The sequence below is a fragment of the Limanda limanda genome, chromosome 17 (genome assembly GCF_963576545.1).
Source record: "Limanda limanda chromosome 17, fLimLim1.1, whole genome shotgun sequence".
Lineage (NCBI taxonomy): Eukaryota > Metazoa > Chordata > Actinopteri > Pleuronectiformes > Pleuronectidae > Limanda > Limanda limanda.
The window spans coordinates 19,105,496-19,131,761 of record NC_083652.1 but is presented as its reverse complement, the minus strand read 5'-3'; the positions used below and the strand labels follow the sequence as shown (position 1 = coordinate 19,131,761).

The 26,266-nt window shown below is 42.4% G+C and overlaps 1 protein-coding gene across 2 annotated transcripts in view; it reads right to left on the bottom strand.

Annotated features, from left to right (window-relative positions):
• Positions 1–26,266, bottom strand: part of prkcab (protein kinase C, alpha, b) — a 77,093-nt gene that overhangs the window by 2,304 nt on the left and 48,523 nt on the right. Inside the window, exons 4-15 of one of the 2 annotated variants that reach the window (XM_061089960.1) lie at positions 19,539–19,650; positions 17,968–18,096; positions 9,854–10,010; positions 9,579–9,713; positions 8,247–8,340; positions 6,761–6,790; positions 3,390–3,530; positions 3,109–3,282; positions 2,425–2,516; positions 1,907–1,969; positions 619–757; positions 180–260 (exon numbers count right to left, since the gene is read on the bottom strand). In XM_061089960.1, coding sequence (XP_060945943.1) covers positions 180–260; positions 619–757; positions 1,907–1,969; positions 2,425–2,516; positions 3,109–3,282; positions 3,390–3,530; positions 6,761–6,790; positions 8,247–8,340; positions 9,579–9,713; positions 9,854–10,010; positions 17,968–18,096; positions 19,539–19,650 — 1,347 coding nt within the window. The remainder of the gene's footprint in view (positions 1–179; positions 261–618; positions 758–1,906; positions 1,970–2,424; positions 2,517–3,108; positions 3,283–3,389; positions 3,531–6,760; positions 6,791–8,246; positions 8,341–9,578; positions 9,714–9,853; positions 10,011–17,967; positions 18,097–19,538; positions 19,651–26,266) is intronic. The other variant, XM_061089959.1, reaches the window with a different exon arrangement.

Genomic DNA, 26,266 nt, shown 5'->3' with positions numbered 1-26,266 from the left:
TTCCAGATCATGTATAAACAACAACTATGGCAACAATATGAACAGTTTGACAATACAAATTAAACATTTATTAAAATTTAATCTAGTTCACACAAATTAGTTTTTCAAAGAAAGAGCAGGATGTAAAAAACAACAACAAATAAACAAAACAAAAACTGATATAGACTGGGACAAGTTACCTGTCCTGCCAGCATCTCATACAGAAGAACTCCATAAGCCCACCAGTCAACTGATTTTCCATAGGGTTGATATGCTATAATCTGATAAAAACAAAAAAGATACAAGTGGAATGATAACAGACACAGATTCAGAATTTGAAAAAACAGAGCACCACAAAAACATTCTCTCAAATTAACTCACACCAGATCAACCATTGTTAAACACGCCGAAATAACAAAGGCACTTTCTCCCACCATCCAATTTGCCGTCCCACACCCCCCTCCCACACACAGACACACAAACACATTAACAATCAAAGAGCAACAATCACAACTGCACTCACTTTTCTTAGAGATCAAACTCTACACATTTCTCACAAGTCACAATTCTTGGTTTGGCTTTTGAGAGAAATACAACGCTCACATCCACACACAACCAGGAAGTAAGGAGATGTCTCACCTCTGGTGCGATGTAGTCCGGTGTGCCGCAGAAGGTGCGAGTGGACATGCCGTCATACATGTTCTCCTTACACATGCCAAAGTCTGCTATCTTGATGTGGCCCTCGGAGTCCAGCATCACGTTGTCCAGCTTCAGATCCCTGCAGCCAAGACGGGTTGTGAACACAACGTTACGTGTATGTATCTGGATTTGCGAACACTTTAATACTTTATGTGTGTTGATGTCCAGACTAAAGAGGGACACGGAAGAGTCAGACACCGCTGCCTCTATCTCCACTGCACACATCATTCACTGGGTAACAGACCATCATTATTTGGCCTCAGAATCTCGTCCTGCTTCCTCTTACAATTCAGCCTGAGTCTCAGTTCCTCAGTTTCCTCCACTCTTCTGACAGTTCTATCTGTCACACAGTGGCATCCGGATGCCAGACAGAACGCTGACAGGATATGAGGGATGGAAGTGAGCTCAAGAGGAATGGGATAACTTCAGTCTCTGTGGAGTGTTTCTTTCAGTTCTTTCTACTTTTGCTTTATGCATCAGGGTGATAAGTCTGGATTCAAGCTGTATGTGCAGTTTAATCACAGTGAGAGCAGCAAGGTTACACACACCAACCCACCTACCTTCCTACCTACCTTCCTACCTACCTACCTACCTACCTACCTACCTACCTACCTACCTACCTACCTACCTACCTACCTACCTACCTACCTACATACTACCACCCTACCTACCTACCTACCTACCACCCTACCTACCGACCTACCTACCACCCTACCTACCCACCTTTCAACCTACCACCCTACCTACCTACCTACCTACCTACCTACCTACCTACCTACCTACCTACCTACCTACCTACCTACCTACCACCCTACCTACCATCCTATCTATCTACCTACCTACCTACCTACCTACCTACCTACCTACCTACCTACCTACCTACCTACCTACCTACCTACCTACCTACCTACCTACCTACCTACCCACCTTTCAACCTACCTACCTACCTACCTACCACCCTACCTACCACCCTATCTATCTATCTACCTACCTACCTACCTACCTACCTACCTACCTACCTACCTACCTACCTACCTACCTACCTACCTACCTACCTACCTACCCACCTTTCAACCTACCTACCTACCTACCTACCTACCTACCTACCTACCTACCTACCTACCTACCTACCTACCTACCTACCTACCTACCTACCTACCTACCTACCTACCTACCTACCTACCTGGTGTGTCTGTCTGAATGTGATGCCTCCCTCCGTGTCACCCACCTGTAGATGATTCCCTTTCGGTGCAAGAAGAACAAACCGACAGCAATCTCTGCAGCATAAAACCTGCATAATTGGAGAAGAGAAAAACATCTTCATGAAAGGTATTTATGACTTAAAAAATACATAATCACAGGCCTGAAATATTAAATATGAATAACACCCATGATTAGGAGGACAGGGCCTTTATTGCAATTTTGGGGGATTTTCTGTCTTTATAAGATAACAATAGTAGAGCGATAGCAGCATATTAGGGAGAAGAGAGATAGAGAATACCATTCTGTGAAAACCCTGGACAAACGTTCCCTCTCACAGTCAATTAATAGTCTCCAGTTAACTCCAATCCCAGTCTGTCATTGGACTGTGGGAGGAAGCTGGAGTAATCAGACTCTGGGTACCAGTTCCCTCTGACGGAGACACAGGGGGGAGGATGCAAACTCCACACAGAAAGACCGCCTCACAACAGGAAATTTTAATTTCAAACATACAGTATGTCTGTGTATGAACTGTAGTGTCCTTACACTGCCTGTGGCTCCTTGAACTTGCCCACGCGCTGGATATGATACATGAGGTCTCCTCCGTTAATGTACTCCATCACAAAGTACAGTCGATCCTGCAAAGAAAAGCTCATTTTATAAAGAGCAACTCGACATATAAATGCCACACAGAAGTGAGCATTACGTTGAAATGAGCTTCAGGGTGAAAAGCATGTTTAATATTCAGACAGGATCTTCTCTGATAGTCTGTACGACACGGTTCACTGTCAGTTATTTAAAAATTACAAACATTATCAATTATTTTAGTGTAGCAGCTCGGTCAGGTTATATACCTGCATTATAAGTCAGAATGCGTTGATCTGTAAATGTCGTTTTTGATTCGACGACTCTTGAGTCACCCTATCTACGCACAGAGCTGACGTCAAACTTCGCATTCATGGCTGGTCTGAGCTCAGTATCAATTTTCTCTGCAGGGGCACTGGCAAAAGGATGTGAATAAATGTATGAAAGTATGGAAGGAAAATACAGATGTAATGGTCCCAGAAGGACGCTCAAACAGTTTGAAAGGCCAGCGACTGAATAGACGGCTGATGAGGGAGCACAATGGCATCCATTGAATAAAGTTCAATGTACTTGTTTGGAAGCAGCGTAGGAAGTAGGATGTAGGAGGAAATCATGATTCGGGCAACGGGTGAAGGTTTTACACACCACAGTCTGGAAGCAGGAGTGGAGCTGCGTGAGAAAAGGTGGTTTGTCTCTCTGGGCCAAGACCCTCTTCTCTATCATTGTACATTCAACGTCATCATCCTGGATCACCACGTCTTTCTTCAGGATCTTGATGGCGTACAGCTCCTCTGTCGACTTCGTCTCTGCCAACATGACCTACAGGCACAGCGGATCAAAGGTCAATGGATTGGGGAGATTCTGAGCTTCGACAGAGGCTTCACGCATCATCACTGTCCCGTTATGTCTGTGTCTGCTGCTCTCACCTTGCCAAAGCTGCCCTTCCCCAGCAGGGCCAGGAAGTGGAAGTCACTGAGTCGGACCCGGTCCATGTTACTTGAAGGCAGACTGAAGCGCCGGTGGTCTGACGGCGTGATCATTTTCTTACCGTGGCCCAGTTTGGCTTTCTGTGGTGGAAAGAGCATGGACACACACACACAAACGCACAAAATATTACAACTTTCAATTTTAATACGTGTATTGGTGTCTCTCATGAGATTTTATTGACATTGTTTGATAGTTTAGCATTTACAAAAAAAGCTAATCCTAAACCATGAATAAAATCTCAGGTGCATCAATGTGTCTGTTTGAGAAAGTAGGCAAAGCCTTGTATGAAGTTTCCTCTTCCCATTAGACATCAGAGGGCATGGGACACAAGGTCGGGTTTCAAAAAATCACTCAAAATGGGTGGAAATGCAAAAACCTGTCAAGGACATGAACTAATGATGAAGTGCAACATGTAATATATTTAAATAGCAATTAAGAAATGTATCAAATACTTAATTACACCTATTTGAAAACACTTATGTCAAAAAGGACGACATGACTGCTCCCACAAGTGAAGCCAAAACATCTTAATGGCCACCTGGTGGCTGAAGGCTGTATAGGTCATAAATCCCACCTCCTCCATTTTACCTGAGAGGAGGGCCCGAAATAAAAAACATCAAAGTACACATCAAATCCATTTTTCTCAAAGATAGTTTCTGTCATTCGTGTCGAGACCTCTCTACTGCGGCTCCATGCCCCCCCATGCCCCCCAATCACGACTGCAGACTCTCCCTCTACATCGGCAAGATGGCGGCGTTTGTATCAAGGATATTTTGGCTTGATTTCTAGATAGAGGGAGGAAGTGGGGATGCTTCGTCCATCTTTATATACAGTCAGTGGTTAAATATGATAAACCGACATTACTTTTACATTTTATGTCCCATTTAAGATATTTTTGCGGGCTGGTCATTACATCCTTATACATAATGATAAGGTTGTATAACTATCAGCAATTATTACCTTATCATTGGCTACAGGGCGTCATGATAACTGGTTAGCTGCACATCAGCAAATCATACTTCTCTGCTCTATTTCTATAGAGGGGGAACATAGTGATCTATTTTTAACACTGACACACCACTTTCTTTGTTATACTCAGGCGCCTTCACAGTCATTCCACAGGATCGGACTATTGGTGCGTTTTAGGGGGAAATTGTTAGGTGGAGCCGTCGTCAGCAGGCGGGGTGCCACTGTTGCAAGGTTCCCTGTTGTTATAATGACCGGCCTGCCAAGTCTCTTTGAACACAAAGAGCAATTAGGACTCCGCCAGCTCCCTTCACGGCTCCAGCCGTCGTCTGTTTCTGTCAGATAGAGCGGAGAGAGCAGGCGACCTGCGGGGCCACCGAGAGGCTGTTGCCAGGCCGACCAGTTCACTGCTCTTGATTGGAAATACAGTCTAAGTTATAAATGTTGCATATTCATTTGACTTGGGTTAAGTGGCTCTTTACGTGGACACCTCTGGGTCAATTAACATCACATCAGCATTAACTTTAAACAGGTGGTCACTTACTGAGGCATTACTCTAATAACATCAGCGTGGTGCTGGTTCTAAATACTGCTGTTATATGTAATAACAATTCATTGCATAAATTATTTAAGGTGTAATTTTCAGCTGGAAAGACAATTTGCCGACACACATATATGAAGTGATACAACAAAGAAGAGGAACATATCAATCGTATTTCAAAAGCCATGACTTTAATATTCTTACAGTAATGGGAGCACAGATGTGATCACTTCTACCATTCGTACCAATAATTACTATTTAATATTTGAGTTGTTATTGGTGGTTTCATTCTTATGTGTGGTGGCTAAACTTGCAGTTTCTAACGCATGGGTCACGATCCCACAATAAATCTGAGACGGCCCAAAAGATGTAAAGGAAAAAAAGAAAGTCTTACTTTTCTCTGGCTTTTCTCTAATTTTTCTTTTTTTCTTGTAAAATACTGGATATTTTCACTCCCTCCAAGACTCTAAAAATCCTTAAAATGACAAAAACCCAGAGGAAAAATTACTTTTTGGTTTTACTTCTTAATACTTACATATTCCATGTTTATATTGCTTAATCTTTCAGGAATCAAAAGTCAAAAATGTTGGGAGCCTGTGACACAATCCTTCCCATGCACTACCAGAGGGATGTTCTTCTAGTTTATGTCTAACCAAATGTGTCTGTGTGGGTGCGTGCGTGTGTGTGTGTGTGTGTGTGTGTGTGTGTGTGTGTGTGTGTGTGTGTGTGTGTGTGTGTGTGTGTGTGTGTGTGTGTGTGTGTGTGTGTGTGTGTGTGTGTGTTGACAACAGATTAATTAAAGAAATTTGTGTATGTAAGTTCTCCACAAAAATGTTTGTGATTGTTGCCTTGGTCATGTGTTAAAGTTATGTCAGCAGGAAACATCTGAACAATGTTTTCATCCTGTGTTGACTTTGTTTACAGCATCCACACACTACAGAGACATCTAGTGGTCATTTTCAAATGACACTTTTTTTACTGTTACAAATTACCCAGTACAAATGAGAAAACTTCACATCATACAATCGGTTCACAAAAAAACTTCTACCTGCTGCAACACGAGCAAAAGTATTCACATCAGAGTGGTCAGGTCACACACAGTTGTAAATAGAAACACACACAGTGCAGCCATACGTCAGTCTTATATCTTATACAGTAGATGGAACACTGCCATCGTGTGGAGAAATTCAGCATGCACACAAAGACCCACTGTGCATTCATTCATACACTCACAGTGAACAGGTGAGTCCATGCTTCATGTCCTAACAGCCTTCTATAGTCCACACAGGACTAGTAGAGGATGAGCTGTGGACAACGCTGTCAGCCAATGAGGAGCAGGGGATTGGTCCCAGAATTTACTAACAATAATGCTGTTTGGTGAGGGTGTATAAGATAGGAAGTACCTTAAAGTTAACATGCAACACTCTTTAATTTGTATATTAATATTAATATTAAAACCTTGGCTGCAAATGACAGATCTGGTTGATCCGATCATTGCAGCAGGGGATAAAGGTGGGACGATATCTGTAGGTGTGTGATTAGGATGCAAAAGCAGGACAAAGTTGTATAAGTGTGTGAGAGGAATTAGAATTAACAAAAAGCACATAACTCTAATTTGATGTGTAAATACGAATGAGCAAATTAAGCTGGTTCAGCTGTAAGCTGTTGAGATGAGCCTTTGTTAGTAAATCAGATTAATTTGTGGAATCCCAGCGGAGATCCACAAACAATCCCAGTGCAGAACGTCAAGTGAGCGTGATGCAGGCTGGGGGTGATAGAATAGGAGACAAAGCAGGCAGCTACCTTGAGATAGTGGATATTTAACTGGCAGGCCTGGAAAGAAGAAGAAACTCACTCATTAGTCCTGTGAAAAGGACGGGTTGATGTGTGCGTGTGTGACAAAACATGGAAAACAATAAACCATGCTCGTGGAGAAGTGATCAGTCGTTATTTTGATTCGTTTCAAACGCAAACTCCGCAAACAGCAAAGTGAATCAGAGCCACGACTAGCAAACAGATTAAACCTTTTCCTGTCACATCTGGCCGTATCTCACACTAGTTTCCACGGCAACCGCACTGTTGTGTGAAGACGGCAGCCTCGGAGGAGAGTCAAGGTCATTGTTGTACAGTACAACGAGAAGCAGAAAATAAAAAAGAAGAGCTTGTCTTGAGAGCCGTGTAAGTAGACGACATTTAAACCCAGTTTTATAAAACACCAGGAGCAGGACGCAGATCAAACTGAACTCCTCTTTCTCTACTTAAAACCTAAATATTTTTGCCAATTGCTTATGTTGTTTACTTCTAACTGTGTGTTAATATTATGGCAGTAATGGGAGGTGTTTGACTTTTACTTTAAGTGTGGATGGTAATGATATATTGAGTTAACGTGAGTCAACAGAAACCTGCAGTCAACAGAGTAGCCACTAGAGGGAGCCTTAGCTGCAATAGTTTTCCCTTGAGTTCATAAAGGACCATATCAGTATTTTTGCATGTTTATTTAATAAAAAAAAATAATTATGTAAATGTTTTCATTCATTTCACACAAATAAACGACTTACACAATAAAAATCATGTTTGATTTTATTTTAAACTATTGTAAGTTCATTAGAAACTGTTAAAATCCTTATATAATTAAAACTTCATTCCCTCTGATTATCTCTAGGCTTGTTTTAGCAATAATATGATTTTCTGCCAGCAAGGTAGAACAGAGATAATATATGATTTTTAGCCAATTGAATTCAACCTGCAAAACACAGGCACCGGTCTACGAAGAGATAAACACTATATAATAATAAAATAATGATGCAATTAAAAGCTGACCAAAATGAAAAACAATTTATTGGGGATTTCTCTGGGTTTAAACATTGCTAAAAACATTTTTGGATAATGTAAGTACACAAGTCAACAAAATATATCACATGGGTCTGTTTGTTTTTGGACAATTCAATGTAGGATTGTTACATAATATCTATTTGAGAGTGTTGACAGTTATTCTGTGCGACTGCAGACTTGATTCCATTGTTGTCTTTGTGCCTCTCTTCATTAAACTGTAACCTTGTGCCTTTTGTGAAACTTTTCATAAAAATCAAGCGCATTCACTTTAACGCCAGGAGACAGTGATCTCCGTCTCTTGGCACACAGGATGAAAATCACCAGTGGGAATGGGACAGGGTTACCATGGTGACAGGGGAGAGAGAGGAACACATATTGTAAAAGTGAGTGTGGAAAAAGAAAATCTACTTTGTGCTTCTATTAAATGTAACAATTTCATAATCGGACAAGTCCTCACCTCAAACTTCTGTCGGAGCTCCAGGTCGACGTCGTCCACCTCGGGGATGGGAACGTTGTAGTACTCTCCCTCCTCCTGGTTCAGCAGCTTGTACCTGAGACAAACAAAAAGAGGGAGAGAGGTGAACGTTTGCTCTTTAATTTATTCCCTGTGGCTGTGAAACTATGCATTAAAAATCTACTTTTACACAATGATCCATGCATTTCTTCCTCTGTCTCCCCTAACAGCTATAAATCTTTGTATTTCTGCACCACGTGGATCATAAATAGCTGCTTACTTGAGTGGTTGCAGGTCTGCTCTCTGTCAGCAGCACCAACCTGACCCTACTTCCCCTATAATGTGCACGTCCTCAGGCGCCACTTGTCTATGCAGACCAGCACACAGAGCCACACTGTGGTGGGTTCAGGGCCGCGTGTGCCAGGCATTCTTAAGGGCAGGTATTTCCTGGAGCTTGTAACTGTCCTCACAGCAGCAGTCAATCAAGCTGGGTTTAGGTTAAATTGCGGCAGGTATGCTAACAACACGGTGCGTGGAAGAGCAGCTGGGATGTCTCTGTGAGTGTGTGTTTGTCAGGGAGAGACGAGGAAATGACGCCAGCAGGTGCTGTTTTCCAGAGTGAACGACTGTTAAATGATGCGCTGCTGGTTTAAAGTGAGGTCACAATGCAATCGAGGGGCTCAGTATAGCGTCAAGTTAACTGATGAAAGAGAGACAGGTTTCAAAGTAAAGCAACAGCTCTCTTAAAGACATCATCATTGCTTTTACTGTAATCCCTTCCTCACTGTAAAGGTTTGGAAGATTTAAAAGAATCTGCTCTGTATTGTAATTCTTGTTTTTTTTTTGTGTTATTTACTGAATATAACTGTTCCTCATTGTTCTTTATTATTTGTTAATTGAACTCTGGTCTAATTTAAAAGAAGAAATCTCAATCTCAATGGGACCTGATCTGATCAAATGGTAGAATTACCTCCCTGCAGTTGGATGCCTCTGCCAAACATTGCAGTTTTAGTCTGCGTACTTTTTTTTAAATATCAAGTCACACTGAACTTGACCTTTGACTTTCAACCACAAATTGTCTCATCAGTTCATCTTTGAGTCTAAGTGAACATTTGTATTAACTTTGAAGAAATGATACGAGCAGCCTGTAAAACATAAAAGCCTCCAGACGCTGGCTGTTGCAGGCATGGAGACATCACGTTCTGAACTGAGCTGTACAAATGCATCATGTAAAGAGATAATTTCTAGGATGTGACAACTGTGTCTCTCCAACTTCAGAACCTGAACCTTGAGGTTAACTAATTTTCTTTTTTAAAGTGAGTGAAACAAACTGACCATCCACATGTGGGAGCTTTGATGAGCTCGGACACTCCAAACGACATGGAGCCCATGAAGTCATTCCTGGTGGTCCGGTCCCAGTCCCATGCCTCAATGGACAGACGGCGGTCCTTATCTGACGCTTTTAGCTTACTGAGCAGTAAGAGTAAGAGTAAAAGGACATGTGATGATGGAGACTGCAAGAATCAAATGCTTATTTTTATACTTTACAACAGTAAAGACATATAAGGTACACACACACACATACACATACACCCATTGACTGGACTCACAAGCTGAAGGACTCGTTCCAGTGGGGGTTGAGAGATGAACGGATGGTCCTGGTCTTCTGTTTGGTTTCATTCTTTGGGTCTGGGATGAGCTTGAGTTTGACATACGGGTCTGATAAACCGTTTGGATCCATCGGAATCAGGTTCCTGGCTTCACCCACTAGGAGAAGGGAAGACGACACAGACAGCATTAAGATGTGTTTGTTTGTGTGTGTGTGTGTGTGTGTGTGTGCCACATTCAGATGCCAATACTCCATCAGACTCAAGGGCGTCAGTCCCATGAAAATTACCTCTCTGTGATTTACCTTTGTACTCAAATTACTGATCTAACACAACTTTTTAGTGTCCATAGATAGATCGGTCAGCTCATCATTGTTCACGGATGGCTCAAACATGAATTCACTTGAAATTTACAGTGTGGGTGTGAGGGCACATGCACACATACAAAATAAAACCTAAATTAATACAAAATGAAACAAGTCAATGAGACCAGTGATGATTAGTGAATGGAGTGAATGGATTTCTTGCAGTGTTGTCTCTCCCTCTCTCTCTCTTTGGTAAGAAATAGGTGAGTAGATAATGTAAGGGAGGCGTGACGTTTCCTCGTGTCATAACTGTCAAATTGGAAGAAAAAAAACCTGTAACATAGCAACAGGAGCAGGGGGACGGGATGGCGTGAGCATGTCACCTTCACCATGGCGACAACATCTACTGTAAGTGGCCGTGGGGCCGACTCCATCACTGCCCCACTTAGCAATATCATGTGAACACACACACAAGTGGAAGCCCCAGGACAAGAAAGAAGGAAGGAAGGAAAGAAGGTGGTAGGAAGAAAGAGAAATACAAGGAAGAAAGAAAGAAATTAAGAAAGAAATTAAGAATGAAAGAAAGAAAGAAAGAAAGAAACAACTATAACAGATGGAAAGCAGAATCAGGATCACGCCAATCCTCTAGAATGGTGCTCTTCACCTCCAGCCTCCATCTCTGCATATTTCACGGTAATCAGGAGGAAACTGAATGAGAGTCAGTGTAAACTCACATGTTGGCTGAGTCTTCATTAAATCAGCGGCAAAGCACACAAATTAAAAAGAAACACCAGACAAATGTCATGCGGAGTCAGCACAGCTCGTTTAGCTGCGTCTTTGTGAGATGTAATCGTATTTATTTTGACATTTAGTCGTGCTCTTCACTGGATGTGACAACACGGTTTGTAAGGCAACGTGATTGAAAGGGATTGAGAATTCAGAATAAGGACCATAATGGGAGGGAATAGAGTTAATAATGAATGAAGGAAAAAAAAAAGGACAAAATCTACCTCCTCTTTTAAACATCGAAATGTTCTGCTATTTATGTTATGATTATTTTGATATTTTAATTGTTTATTCTCAAAATATTGGGACACTAAGGTTTGAGGTCCTTGAACAGCAACAGGAAGAAGAAAAGTGATGATTATTACTGTTATTATGCATTAACATTAATTCAACTATGTTTAATGAACTTTAATAAAAGTAAAACATTTGTCAAGATTAGTTTGAAGGAAAAGAACAGACAGTTAATTTACAGTTAATTACAGTTATAACCTGGTGTTAAAAAACACAAAGGATGATGGGAAGTTGTGGAATCGTGAATGTTCATGAATGTTCTGAACCTTATAGTTCACTTCTGATCCAATACTCATTCACACACACACACACACACACACACACACACACACACACACACACACACACACACACACACACACACACACACACACACACACACACACACACACACACACACACACACACACACACAATGAGGTAAAATCTCAACATCTCACATTCTCATCTACATCCATCCCTCCGCTGTCTGTGGTAGCGTTACAGTCACTCCCATGGCAACGCTGGAGCTAAACAACGCCAAAGCTACTTCAACACGCCTGTAAACACACTAATGAGGCAACACACACACAAACAAATCATGTATAGAAACACACAACACTGAATAGTTAATGTGAAGTATGTGTACACAATATGTGAATGTGCTCTCTTCCTCTCTCTCTCACTAACACACACACACACACACACACACCCACACACACACACACACCCACACAATAAAACATCACCATCAGCGGTGATCAAGGACCATCTCTCTCTGTTGTTGCTTAGATACACCAGGAGCTGCTTGCCTTCTCTTCCTCCCCTCTCCTTCCTCCTTATGAGGTCATTACCAATACAATTAGTGTGTGCACTTCCTGTGTGAGTGTGTGTGTGTGTTTTGCTCTTATCACACGTTTAGTGTAAAACTGACATGATGTAGAGAAAATGCTGACACACATTACGTTTCCGTTAGCTTGATTAGAGACTTCGCTGGTGTTTACGTTACGCACACATGTTAAAGAAGAAGCTAAACCACCACAGAACATCCACTCTGCTTCTGTCTGAAACCATCCCACACACAGAGGTGAAATGTTCGGCTTCTCAACAAAACACAACAGCGGCTCTTAGCAGACACCTTTAGTCTGGATCCTCTGTGCTTAAGAGATAATGAATGACAAAGGTCAAGTTCTTTCTTCTCCAAAACAATTACTTATCGTCTTGAATCTCAGATAATTTACCTGAAGTGATACGTGTTATTCTCTGCACTTAATGCTTCTGTTATACACAAACACAACATTGGCTTTAAAATAGCTTCTCTACAAAAGATAGGCTGAACTTAAACTTCAGTCTGCAAAGGCTTGCAAACATTCATATTTCTTAAAACATATCAAAAATATCTACGCCACCTTCATCGCTTAAATATATTTGCCACAGCAATTAGATGACATCATTTGGATCCTGGGGCAGGTGAGTGCAGGGCTGTGGTGGGACAGTTCAGTGCAATCTTCCGAAAAGGTTTTTGAAATTCAAATGTGCAGTTGCATAACAATGCCATGTGCCAAGAGTGGATGTCTGATACTCTGCGGGGGGGAAGCCGTGCAGGCTGGATGGATTCCTGCTGTGCAGCGTCAGGCATCTGCATGCACACGTCACGGTGGGGGGAGCAGGAGAACCGGGATGAACCGAAAATGTAAATGTATTGTTTTTTGTCCCCGCTCCCAGAGCTGGCTTTCCTTATATCTGCCTCGTGTTAAGACCAACTTGGGGAAGACAGCTTTCTGTTATAAAGCACCCTACATTTAGAATGAGGTCCAAAAATCTTTAAAGTTGCGCTCATTTGTTTCACTGACGGAGTTCTCGAGTCTGGTCTCATGTACAGCTGACTTCTCCTGCAATGACTGTAACTGCTAGTTGACTTGGCCATAGTATTTTATTGACGAATTGTTTTATACCTTGTATTACTGTGTATATATATATGCATATTTATTTCATTCCTATTTATTCAATGTATTCACTTTTAATGTATCAACTTTTTTATTGTACCCTCGGCACCATTGTAAATGAGGGTCTTATCCCTCAATGTGTCTTCCGAGGCTTAAATAAATATTCAATCAATTGTCGCTTCAAAGAAGTGTAATCTGGAGATTTAACAGACTGGGCTTCGACCAGACACTTTCCAGTGAAGCGTGAGTGGTGCTTTGTGTTATGGTAAAAATCCACCCACTCTCAAAGAATACAATTCACTGAAAAAGGTTTTTTTTTGTGAAAAGAATGATAAGTGAATTATTGAGAGACATAATACATCAAAAGCAGAAACAAATATACAGAAAAAATTCACACAATTTCTTCAGCTGAGTTGTACTGATAATGAAACTGGGCGAAAACTAAACACCCTCCTACGAATATGCACCGCAGCCTTGTCAGAAGTACGGAAATTGAATTTGTATGATAATTTTGCCCTTTGAAGTTCATCTTCTGCAAGTGATTATCTCCTGGTTAGGATGCTACCTTTTAGCCTTGGAGCTGTTAGCGTTAGCACCTGTCTTTTAGCATGATATCATGTACCGTATGCAGCTGTAGACTGTGTATAAAGATGGACGACATGACAGCTCCTTGAAAGTGAAGCCAATGTGTCTCAATCTGGCTGCGTTGTAGGTCATGAACCCCACCTCCTCCATGTTAGTGGACGAGACACAGACCAAACTAAAAGGACAAAGTACATGTTTTTTTTTCTTCCTCAAAGATGGTTCTTATGATTTTAGGTATTTCTTTTCCATTGCTGTACGTCCAAGTGTATAATAAGAAAAAAAAAATCAGCTCAGATTGACATGATTGGTCGAGCGATTCATGATATATTGAACTCATTTCGTGATGGTGGGAGAAAGAAGAGACTCTTTATATCCAATCTATGTATCTAGCAATCAAGTGTATTTGAAAGACAACACATTATACATTAACATTAATGTATGACCCGACTTTTTCAGTATTAGTGTTTTCTTTCTTTCATATATCGACACATATATGTTTCTCACGTGTGTGAAAAGCCAAGAGGTAGAAAAAGCCTAATATCAGACATGAGGCTTTTGTTTGTACCGAAGCCCTGATGCTGCTGAGCTGTGTCAGAGGATGAAACAAATTCTTGTTTAACTTTAGCTTTAAACCTGGGGCGGGCATGTCAGCAGTAGGAAATCTCACTGCTGCGTGCTCACATGGCCTGATCCTCATTTGCCCTGTGTGTGTTTGTGTGTGTGTGTGTGTGTGTGCGCAGACAGGTCATGGAGGGATGTTTGCATGTTTTGCCTTTTCTTAAAACTCCGAAATAAACGTCTGCAGGTTATTTAAGTCACTTTAGCAAGAAGAGACAGTGATCAGGGGGAGGAGTAAGAAAAGGATGAAGGAGGTAATCAGGGTAAAAGGGAAAAACATAAAGAGCAAGATTAACAATCCAAACAATAGGGGGATCAAAAGAGACAGAGGTTGTAGAAGAAGAAGAAGAAGATAATTTCAGCTGGTTGGTGAAGAGGTGAAGAAAGGAAAAGGAACAGATGTTGATTCCTTATTGAGGAAGAAAATAAAGAAATGAGTGAATGGACAGAGCTCAGCAAGTATACAGAGAAAATGGATGACAAGATGGGGAGACACACCGAGGTCCCCGAGGAGCAGGTATGGGAAAATAACAGGAAATGTCAATATTGGAAGAAGGGATGGAGAATAGAGTTGGAGGGGGAAAAGCGGAGGGAGGAGAGAGGAGGAGAGAGGAGGCGAGGGGGGGAGGGGGCGGGGGGGTAGTGAGAGCCTGGGAGATGTGTCTGTTTTCTTGGTTGGAAAGATTTAATCAAGTTCACATCGGTGCGGTGAACCACACAGGCCCGCCACTTGTCTGTGGGAGCCAGAGGGGAGCGGGAGGACAAGCTGAGGCTTCACTGTTCAGTCCGATGCCATTAGAGAGAGAGAGAGAAAAAAGGAAAAACAGCAGAACAAACTCCACAGCTGCCGTCTCTTCATGCTGTATTGTTCTCAGTATTGATCTTTGTCTTCTCTTCTCTTTCTGGCTCCATCATTTTCAATCTTTTACCTTTTCTTTCTATCTTGGGCTTTGGGAATGTAATGAGCAGCACCTACGATCGAGACTTTGTTCTTACTAATGAATCAAATGACTGTGAATAGTGTGAAAAGTCATGAGTCCACAGATGACTCTTCAGTTTCCCTCAGCTCTACAGAGTTTAAGCATCTTTCAGCTGCGACGTCACCAAGTGATCACCTCATCTGTGATTTCAGGAGTTAAATCTCTGATAAACCGATCGCTAGCAAAAAGTATAGTGAACGCTGAGGAGCATTTAGCAGCTTAAAAGACAAATCAAGACCAAAACAACAGAGCTAGAATGAGTCTGCCAGAGTCTAAATGAATGTTAGCATCTTTTTTTGTGCCTGTTGAATGTGTAAATATGCTACTGTATGCAAACAGGATTGACTTAAAGGATAATAAATAACCATGTGCCACTCTGATAAGCAGATGATGATGAAAAGAAAAAAGACACAGTAGTCAAGAGTTTGTATTTGAAATAGCAGGCATCACATATGCTAGTAGCAGGTGCTGCGGAACATACTGTCGTATGTTTCCTCGAAGTTGACACAGTGTAAAGTGGCAGCAACACTTTGATAAACACTGGAACACTGGTGGGTGGTTTGGTTAGTGTGTGTGTGTGTGTGTGTGTGTGTGTGTGTGTGTGTGTGTGTGTGTGTGTGTGTGTACGCATCAAATCAAGGACATCACAAGGTGCGGGGGGGAGAAAACACACATCAATTTAACATGGTAACAGCCGTCTCTCCCACTCTGTGGAGGAAAATGAGCCAGCTCAGTTTCAGCTCTGTCCGACTGAGGTAACCATGCCAACAGGACCACCGCTGTCGCCCCTGTCATCATCACCACGGTCATCACCATCACACGCCGCAGTCAGATTCATAGAAAGTCGCAAACATTAAGCAGAACAGGTAGCTGCCTGAGTTTGGTTCAGCGGTACAACAAGAGAAAGAGCTGAGGTTTGGAGTTTAGTGTTGAGCAGCGCAAATAAAATCACCAGAAAAGAATAAACTGAGCAATGCAAGTAGAGAGAACCAATGATAGAAGTCTACTGTGAATACTGTGAATATACCTTTCTCTCCATGAATCATATACATACACACATGCACACACACACAGACACACACACACACACAGACACACACGTCACTGCTGCTGGAAGTGCAGACAATTCCAGGTTGATCCCCACTGAGTAAGAAACACTTTATTGGCCTCAGCATGTTCCTCATATTCCCTGTCCAGCACTGTCTCGCCATGCTGCTTGTTTGCACCTATGTGTGCATGTGCGTGTGTGTGAATGTGTGTGAATGTGTGTGTGTGTGTGTGTGTGTGTGTGTGTGTGTGTGTGTGTGTGTGTGTGTGCGTGCGACAGAGAGAGAGGTTGTGGATGTGACCCAGCAGTGATTTCTCTCTCTACCAAAGGCATTTTAACCCCGGAGAGTTCTCCACTCCAGGTGCTGCTTTTGACTGACAGGATAATTAGGTGGTGTTGAAAATGTACACACGGACAACACACACACACACACGCCTGACACACGTCATGAACGCCGTCATGACTTATGCTGACGCAGATGGAAACCACATTCTGTGATGTAAATCTTAATTTTGTTACAGATTTGAAAAAGGTTGCATTTTTTCCCCATCCCTTCAGGGAAAAGCACAGAAGCCGACCAGCTCAGAATTTCTCCTACTCTGAAATCAACTGATAATTCACGCTTAAATCTCTTTTTAAACTAAAATCCAAACCTTTGTTTGCAAGATTTTTTCCTTATACTTATTTATGGTCTTTTTTTGGCAGCATAGAGGAACAGTGAAGAGGGTATGACAAGCAGGAAAGGTCACACAGCGGGAAGTGCAGCTGTGAACAGTGTTGTTATACTGTATGAACACTAACCACTCAGCCATAATTGACATATTTGGTAAAACACATAAACATTAATAATGATTATTTTGCCCAATATTGTAGTAAAATAACAACTAGGCAGTAGTAGTACTTTTTGCTTGGTGAAGGTGAGAGAAAGTTTGAGCTCTCACTCCCATAATAAACACTAATTTGACAGTTTGAGACATTTTGATTTTTATTGGAGGCAATGGATGAAACTAGGAAAAGACAGTGAGTCGTTTGTCTGTGACCGAAACGTTTCATCAGTGTTTCTCAGCTGCTCTTTTTTTGCAGCGACTGTGCATCAGCCAAATTGTTTCTGTGCCCGAGGACGTCACATACACCTGTTCACTGGGAACAGTTCTACTCACATACAGTTTTAATGTACTTGAATACTCATAAACTATATTTTACTTCAGTGTTAATTATTTGGTTTGATTACTGATTAAGATTTAACACTGTATTGAGGTTTAAAATGTGATACATTGCTATAGACTAAACCGCCTTGAATAAAGTCGTCAAATAAACTCCACCTTAACTGGCTACATTGAAAAATCATATTCATATAAAATAATCCATACTTATGTGTTAAATCAGGAGCAATATGTAACTATAAGGTATGTCACTGAATGGGGCCACGTGATTAATCTGACAGTCTGAATAAAAGAAGAAGTAGCTCAAATAATCGGTATCAATTATCTGTATGAGGTGAAAGAAACTAGAATAGTCCTGGGCCAACATGAAAGTGGTGTTTGACCCCTGAACTGACAGAGAGGAGTTTCAGACCAACCTGTGACGTGTAGCCTGTCCCCGCTGACCTCGATCTTGAGGAAGAGACGACCCCGGCGCTCGGTGTGGTCCATCCCACACAAGCTCGGCACGTTGACCACACACACCTTGTGCACGTTCATGTCACAGGCTAAAGAGAGACAGAAAACAGAGGGGAACATACATGATTGTTACTGTGAAACTCATGTCAACACTGAAACGTAAAAACGTGCCTCCTCCTCCTTATCGCATACACATTTTAGGGTGAATCAAACAAAGGAATGGACAATATAAGTGTGGTTGTACATATTGCAGGATTTACTAAGTTTTGTGGAAAATTCTCTGCCTCTCAAGAAAATGTACAAGACGAGTTGCACAACAAAATAAAGCAGCTGGAGCTCTGCTGAATTTTTTAACAAAAGAATGAATTAAAAATAAATAAAACAAATGGGAGCAGATTCCTAGAAAAGACTACAGGTCTTCAAGAGGACACGGAGCTGTGGTTTATTTTCACTAAAATCTAACTTGAACCTGATGAAATACAAAACGCCTGCTCTGATTTCATATGGATAAATATATCAAATATATCATTTTGTATCTAGCAATACACAAACGTAAAATAAATGATGAAGAGGCTAGTTGGCCTTTAATTCAAAAAGTTGTGTTTCTTGTGACTCGTTCTTCTAATCTCACACACACTCCCCCAGACACACACACACACTTCCACAACAGATGTGCGACCAGAGGGGAGAGTGAACATTTGTTTCTCTCTTCACCCTCGTCTCCTCCTCTGTCCCTTTCTGCCCTCTAACTTTCTCTCCCTTTCTTCCCCTCTGTAATTCCAATCCAACCATCCATCTCTCCTGCCTCCTCCCTCCGCTCGGCAGGCTTGTCAAGCTGACGTGCAGAGAGGAGACAAGAAGGGACGAGAGACTGGGAAGCAGCTCGTAATAGCGATGGCTTCCCCGCATCAATTTGTTCTGATGTGCTCCCATTACCATCTGCGAATAGGCCGCCACCAGAGTCCCGCAGATGGATAGACAGAGTAGTCTGAGGGGGGAGGGGGGGGGGTGGGGTTGGATGGAGGGTGATGGAGATTAAGTGGATACAACCAAGGGGGGTGGCAGGGGAATGTAAGAAATGTATTGTAAGGGGGAAAAGATGATGAAGAAGTGGGGTAGTCTAGGGAAAATAATCGGTGTAGAAGAAAGTGAAGAATGAGAAAAGAAGGGAGGAAAAGGAGCGGAAAACCCAAATGGGGAAAGCTCATTGCAGGATGGGGGTCATACATGCAAAGAGGTGGATGTGGGTGGAAAGAATGGGAGCGCAGAGAGGAGCCAGCAGATCAGGACAAGTGGATTCGGCCCGAACCTCGGATGGAGAGGAGTGTAGTACAGTACAAGTCTATTCCCATCTGTTCTCATTAGGGCCGACAGACACCAGCACAGCACATTCCACACAGGTGCACAGAGAGAGAGAGAGAGAGAGAGAGAGAGAGAGAGAGAGAGAGAGAGAGAGAGAGAGAGAGAGAGAGAGAGAGAGAGAGAGAGAGAGAGAGAGAGAGAGAGAGAGAGAGAGAGGGTGTGTACTCACTGTCACATTTCATCCCCTGGTGGATGAGGCCGTACAGCAGCGAGCCGCAGTGGTCGCAGAAGGTGGGACTCCCGTACGTGTGGATCTTGAACTTGTGCTTGCTTCTGGGGTCCTGGGCAGCAAAGAGAAAATATTAGTATATTAGTAATATTAGTTTAGTGAAGCTTGACTGGAGACTCAGTTGTTGCTGTGTTTGTCTGTGGGCTTTTATTCCTTTTAGATCTTTTGTAGGACACATCGTTTTGTTTATGGACTTTGATCTTGTTTTCTTGTGTTTTGGACGACTTTTTATTTTCAGTTAATTGTTTCCTGTTTTACTTTGTGACTTCTTTCCTTGTGTGCTGCCCTGGTGGAGGAGGTTGAGAGAACATAAAGGGCTGCTTGTCACTGTGCCTGTCGCTTAGTTCCACCATTGTTGACATTCCTTCCTCGTGTCTAATGATCGTCTCGCTTGAACCATTAGTTGACAAATCACACCAATACTAACTATCCTATATCGTGTCCATCGTAGCATCCAAGACAAACCCCCTCCCCCGAAAAAGAACGACACAAATAAACAAACAAAAAGACACATCCAGCTGGAAAGGATTTGTCAGGTCCTTATCAGTGCGTGGGAACGTGTAAGGTTCATGTGATTTCGAGCTTGGTGTCAGTTATCTCCATCTTGTCGTCCTGGAAGCCGGCCCAGCAGAATTCTCCCCGATTCAGGCTACAAATGTTCAGGCAAAAATAAACGCCGTGCAGCGATGCTGTAGAGCCAGGACCGAGCGAGACTGAGCAACTGTTTAACTTGGCCTGAACATCTGGCACTGGGGCTTCAGTCAAAATTGAGCTGTAATCAGCAAATGGGGATTGATGCTGTGGTAGGCTTCCAAGAAAACAGGCAGGGCAGTAGTGAACTGGATGATATCGTGATCAATCTTTAAATGTTACATTGCATGAAGGGTCAAAGCATCGAGATCTCCTCAGGTCGGTTCTGCAGCTCTGCAGTGGCCAAGCTTTTAACTTGTTGGAAAATCGATTCGTACGTTTTCCAGTCAGTATTTTCCAGGTTTGCTTATCCCTACAATCACCACAAAACAAACATGGCTGTAATTAAAGCCTTGCAAATGAGGCTGGATAAAGCCCCCCTACCCCCACTAGCATCGCCTCCATCATGCTGAAATGTGTCAGAAAGGCTGCATGTGTAATTATACAGGCCACTGACTGTGTAAGTGGGCCCGCATCATTGGAGAGTGCACACAAACACGCTTAATCAAGCAAGTAACATGACTCGAGAAGAAGATGGCGGATAGAGAGATGTTTGTGTATGGAAAGCAGAGGAAGTTGTAGGGTGAGACTGACAGAGGATCAGTGAATAATCTGAAAAAAATTGCATATTCTCCTTTAAGTGAGCTCATGTATATTTGATCTTTTCCTGGAGGCTTTTCTTGGGACAGAAAAGAAAACAACAAATGGCACAGTGGTCCGGCCCCTTGTGTCCTGACTGCGTCTTCTCTCCCTCTGCAAGCCGCATCCCATTTTCACCTCCACTGTACGAACGCTCATCCTTTTCAACTTTTCACACTAGGCTTGCTCAGTGAACAACACACACGCCGGACTCAGGCAGCCACAGACCCGCTGCCTCCTTTACTCTCTCTCTCTGTCTTTGACTTCATCAGCCCTCTTCCTCTCTCCACGTTGCTGGACAGCGAGCCCCGGGATGTTTTTCACTTTTACGCGAGTCCCTGACTCACAAACACGAAGCACAGATGATACTATTTTGTTGTTGCAAAAAACACATAAAAAACAAACATCAGAAAGTGGAGTGGCGCATCTAAAATGTTGTATTTCCAAGCAGCTTGATGAGACATCACTTCAGACTGTATCTATCAAACATCCAGAAAGCCAGTTAAATACCGGACATCATGCAGCGCTGGGCAGAGACGCCAGCGGAAAAACCGTTGACGCTAACAGACAGAGCTGCTGAGGCCAAACCAGGGGGGAAAGATGGCTGCAGTGAGGCGAGATGATGCCGCTGCCGAATTCCTCGGAGCGTAACAAGAGCCCCATGAAGCAGAAGATGAGGGAGAAGTCGAAAGATGAGAGCAGAGTGACAATGAGTCAAACAGACGATAGGGTAATTGTGTTCAGGCATTGACGGGCACCTCGACGCAGGAAGTAACAATATCTAATTACTCATCGTACATTATGGTCATAAAAAGTGAAGCGTAGAGCAAAAGAGCCGATGTGATTCATATCTGAGGTTACTTGGTAAACTGCTTCATACAGTTTGGATGAATGATGTGTAATTTCCTCTTATGATGATTCATAAGCAAAGGACTTTATTGAATCTGTGATATTCCTCCCTGTTTGATGTGTATATGATGAGAAGCCTCCCGCTCAGTGAAGTGTCCCTAAGCAACACACTGTATCTCCCCAGAGCCGCTGGGACGGAGGAAAGCAGGGGCAGTTTTTCTGCAGAGTCCAGTGAAATGTCACCTTTGTATGGAATCACACACATATCCCCGACTGAAAGCTGCACTGAGGTTTACAAGTGAAAAACAACTTTTACTTTCTGTGATTCTCACTAAATTACAGTGTGTCTGTCCTTAACATGAGCAAACGTGCTTTTGTTCCTTATAAAACATTTCCAGAGCCAGTTTTTGGAACGATTAATAATAATAATAAAATAATTGCTGCTTTGATTGAAGACAATTAATTGAGCAACCATTAGAAATTATATATTATTATTATTATTATTGGTATTAATACTACTACAACAATATAAAGTGTACAAATGTGTTTTACTGACTTTCAGAGTCACCAGATACAGGCATTAAACAGAAGCATTATGGGAAATGTGTGGAAATATGAGTTAAACAGAGAAGAAGATGACGTTAGCCAGCAGGTGGTCGAAGTGCTGCTATGAGAAACAGTGGGGCAAAAGTTATATAACGGAATTTATGGATTTAGACATCTTAAGACTTCATAAATAAACACATAAAAAGTGACTGATTTGCCAAAATGATTTAGTGCAGTGAAGCTTGTGGGATTTTCCTATTTGTTGTTTTACCCAACGGTCATTAGAACTATTTATGTGCCACACAAACACACTTTATTCTAGCAAAATGATCCCGAGACATCACCATGAGGAATTTATCATCAACAAACACAAAAACTCACAAAAACTAAAAGTAGTTAGACCAGAGTCATAGTGAATGTGACTGTGTGTGTGTTTGTTAGTGTGTGTGTGTGTCAGGATGAGGGACAAATGAACAACTGTACAGTTGCCATGGTGATAATGTCTTACAGAGGATTCTATGATGGATTGAGTCAGCGGAGAGAAAGCAAACAGAGAAGGAGGAAGAGAAGTAGAGGATAAATGTGGTGGTTAAATAAAAATTAAGCGTATGCAGGTTTCGACAGGCATCTGCATGAAAGACAGCACAGCATCAAAGAGCATGCAGCTAGAGGTAAACTCAAAGAAGAGGTGAGCACCATGGAGCCAAATTAGAGCAAGACAAAAGATGCAATGTTCTTTCTCCTCAAGGCCGGAGTTCAGCTGCTCGGCGGAAGACAAAGAGAAGAAAAGGCAGCTGAGAGGATTCTCAGATAAAGGTGGTGTGTTGTGAGTAAAGTCCAAACACACACTGCCCACAGCCACGATGGAGCCGATCTGACCTGTGGTGGAGACGCACCCACACACCACTTCATCAATGACCATCTCAAATAGAGTGTGTCTGCACGTGAGTGACGGAGAAACAGGCAGAGAGAGAGTTGTACAGTGTTAACAAGTAGCAGACTGGTTTAGAGAAAGGAAAAAGAGGAGGAAAAAGAAAGTCAGGACTGCAGCAACAGATCGAGAGTGCAAACCAGAGTCACATGGACAGAAGAGGAGATGGATGTCAGAGACGTGTCTGTTCTGTGGGTGTGTGGGTGGCATCCAAGTCACACCAAATCTCCAGGCCAAGAGTTGACACTTTGCACAGTCAGCCAGCCAGCCAGCCAGCCACCGTGGGCCCCGGCTAACAGTCCTGTGTCCACATTGTGGAGGCAAACTGTCACTCGCACAATTACACAGACTTAAATAGACGCAATAACACTTAACCGTGACTGACAGCAGGTTTGTATTTTTGGGCAGGCGACAAATATGAAATATTGAATCTACAAATGTCTGTGTGACTAACCCCTCAAATCCACTGTAAACTGCTGCAGTCTTCAATGTGCTTTCCAAATCATCTGCTCTTCAGCTGCCACATTAACAATATCACCTCGAGTCATTTAGGGCTGCCACAAATGAGCATTTTCATTATTGATTAGCCTGCTGATTTACTTCTTGATTCAACGATTCATCATGAAATGTGGGAAGAGAGAGAATAATTACCACAGTGAATATTCCTTCTTGTGTCCAACTAACAGTCTGAAACTCAAAAATATTAAATTTATTCTGTCATATGAGGAAGCGATGCAACAAATCCTCACAATCAGAGAATATTTGACATTTCTGCTTGAAAATGACAAAAAATAGTATGAAAATATAACTTGTTTATACTCAGGTGATATAATAAATCCTATGCAGCTTCAGATGCTTTTGAATGTAAGTTTAAATACAAACATGTAAAAGCCAGTCTGAAGGAAATTAGTAAAATCATTAAAAATATGAATCTCATGTAAAATTGTCTGATCAGAATTTCAATAAATTCAAGAAAATGTAACATTCAAGAAGGAGCTGAAACACAACGTAAGTGAAAAACTTAATGTATCTTGGCAAAAATTGCAGATCTACTGTAAGTTCAGTCTAAATATGTCTAAAAAAAAGTGCTGCTTTATTATGTTTAAAATCTGCTTAGTTTGCTACAAAATATTAGCTCAAGTTCACTTATAACACAAATAGACAAAAAATAACTCATCTTTAATCACTGAATCACACAAACACACACAAACACATCAATTGTGCCACTTGCAGGAACAAATCTGTCTTCTGACACTGATAAAAACAATAATGAAGCAGTGACTCAGTCCATGAGAACAGAGGAGGGAGGACAGTGGTTGGAAAGAGCTGACATGAGATATATCAACAGTGGGAAACGGCGGCAGGCACAGAGACTGAGGAACCCGGGCAAGACTTGGAGGAGGGAAGGAAGCAGATAAAGGCAAAAGGCTGGGAAACACAGATTTGGAAATGCTCATTATCATCTCTGCTATTATCCCACAACCATGACTGTGTTCTTCATCTGCAGATCATGTGCCTGTTCACGCTGTGGCTGTAAAAGGAGAAACCGTTGTATTGACTATCAACCACTGATCTAATTAGCAGGATGACATGTCTCTCCCTCTCTCCACCTGTCAGTGTTTAATGGGCCGTCGCCTTCAGAATCTCCCACTGTAGCCTCATTATGTACAAGACACATTTATGGGCTGTAAATGAGGCAGCAAACAGAAACACTGATATCGAAGGAGGAGTCGCATTGAACACGTGTTCTGGACTGTTTTGTTTCAGCGTGTGTGTACTCATTTTGTGGGGACCTTAGAGACTTGTCAATCTCACGGTCCCCATAATGTTACTCATGGGTACCGGGTATACCATGGACAGAGTCTCCAATTAGCCTAACCCCAATCTGCATGTCTGTGGAATGTGGGAGGAAGCCAGGAGAAAACCCATGCAGAGACAGAGAGAACATGCAAACTCCACACGGAGAGCCGGGTGCTGCCCTTTGATCACATTGCATTGCATTGTACATTTTTTATGTCAAATCATTATCTGAAAAGTCACTAGTGACTACAGCTGTGGTGGTACAGTATTTCCCTCTGAAAGTACCTTCCCACCACTGACACACACACACACACACACACACACAGGTACACAGTAAAGTGAAACTGGGCAGATACTTGTGTCGGGTGTGTAATCCTTCCCTGCCGTGCTCTAATTAACGGTAGAGGAGCGATCCAGTGTTCTGTTGCATTCACACTGCACCTCGGAGCACCACGCACCCTTTCATCACAGCCCAACTTTCATCATCAAACACAGCATTTAATTAGACTGACTGGGATATGAGGCTGGCTTTCATATGCATGCATATGTGTGTGTGTGTGTGTGTGTGTGTGTGTGTGTGTGTGTGTGTGTGTGTGTGTGTGTGTGTGTGTGTGTGTGGGCCTCTCTCTGACACGAGCTGCAGCTGAACCTTTGTTATATTCACACGGAGGCTTTCAACCTGTGAGAGTATCATCACTTCCTGGGTGGTCCTCCATCTGACTGGAGGTCTCTGTGGCTGCCGTTGTCGGGGCCCGTTAAGAGACACCGGTGCTGATGGCTCCATCTCTGCTCGCTGGTAATTGAGCTGCGAGAGTGGCTGAGCTGTTCAGAGGATAGTTGACTTAGTCAAGAGGCAGTGGAGGAGCCCACTCAGGGTGAATCGAGTCCAGGCTTGGCACTGTGCCGATTCAAAGCAAACACACATGACTACATACAGAATGTAAACACAGCCAACAACTGCCTCTACAATATCAACACACACACAATCAGACCTGGGAGCTGAGCTTTAGGTGGTACTTTTATAAATGCAAATCCCATGGTACTTGTCAGTAGATTAAAAGTCCACTATTCCTTTCGAGTTTCTCTCCATGACCACCCTATGATGAAAAGTGCACTGAAACCCTCAGATATCATCAGCTTGTGCGCACGCTCAGTGTATCTGCAACTCTTCAAAAGTCTTTAAAAACACTGACTTCATTCTGATCAAATTCTC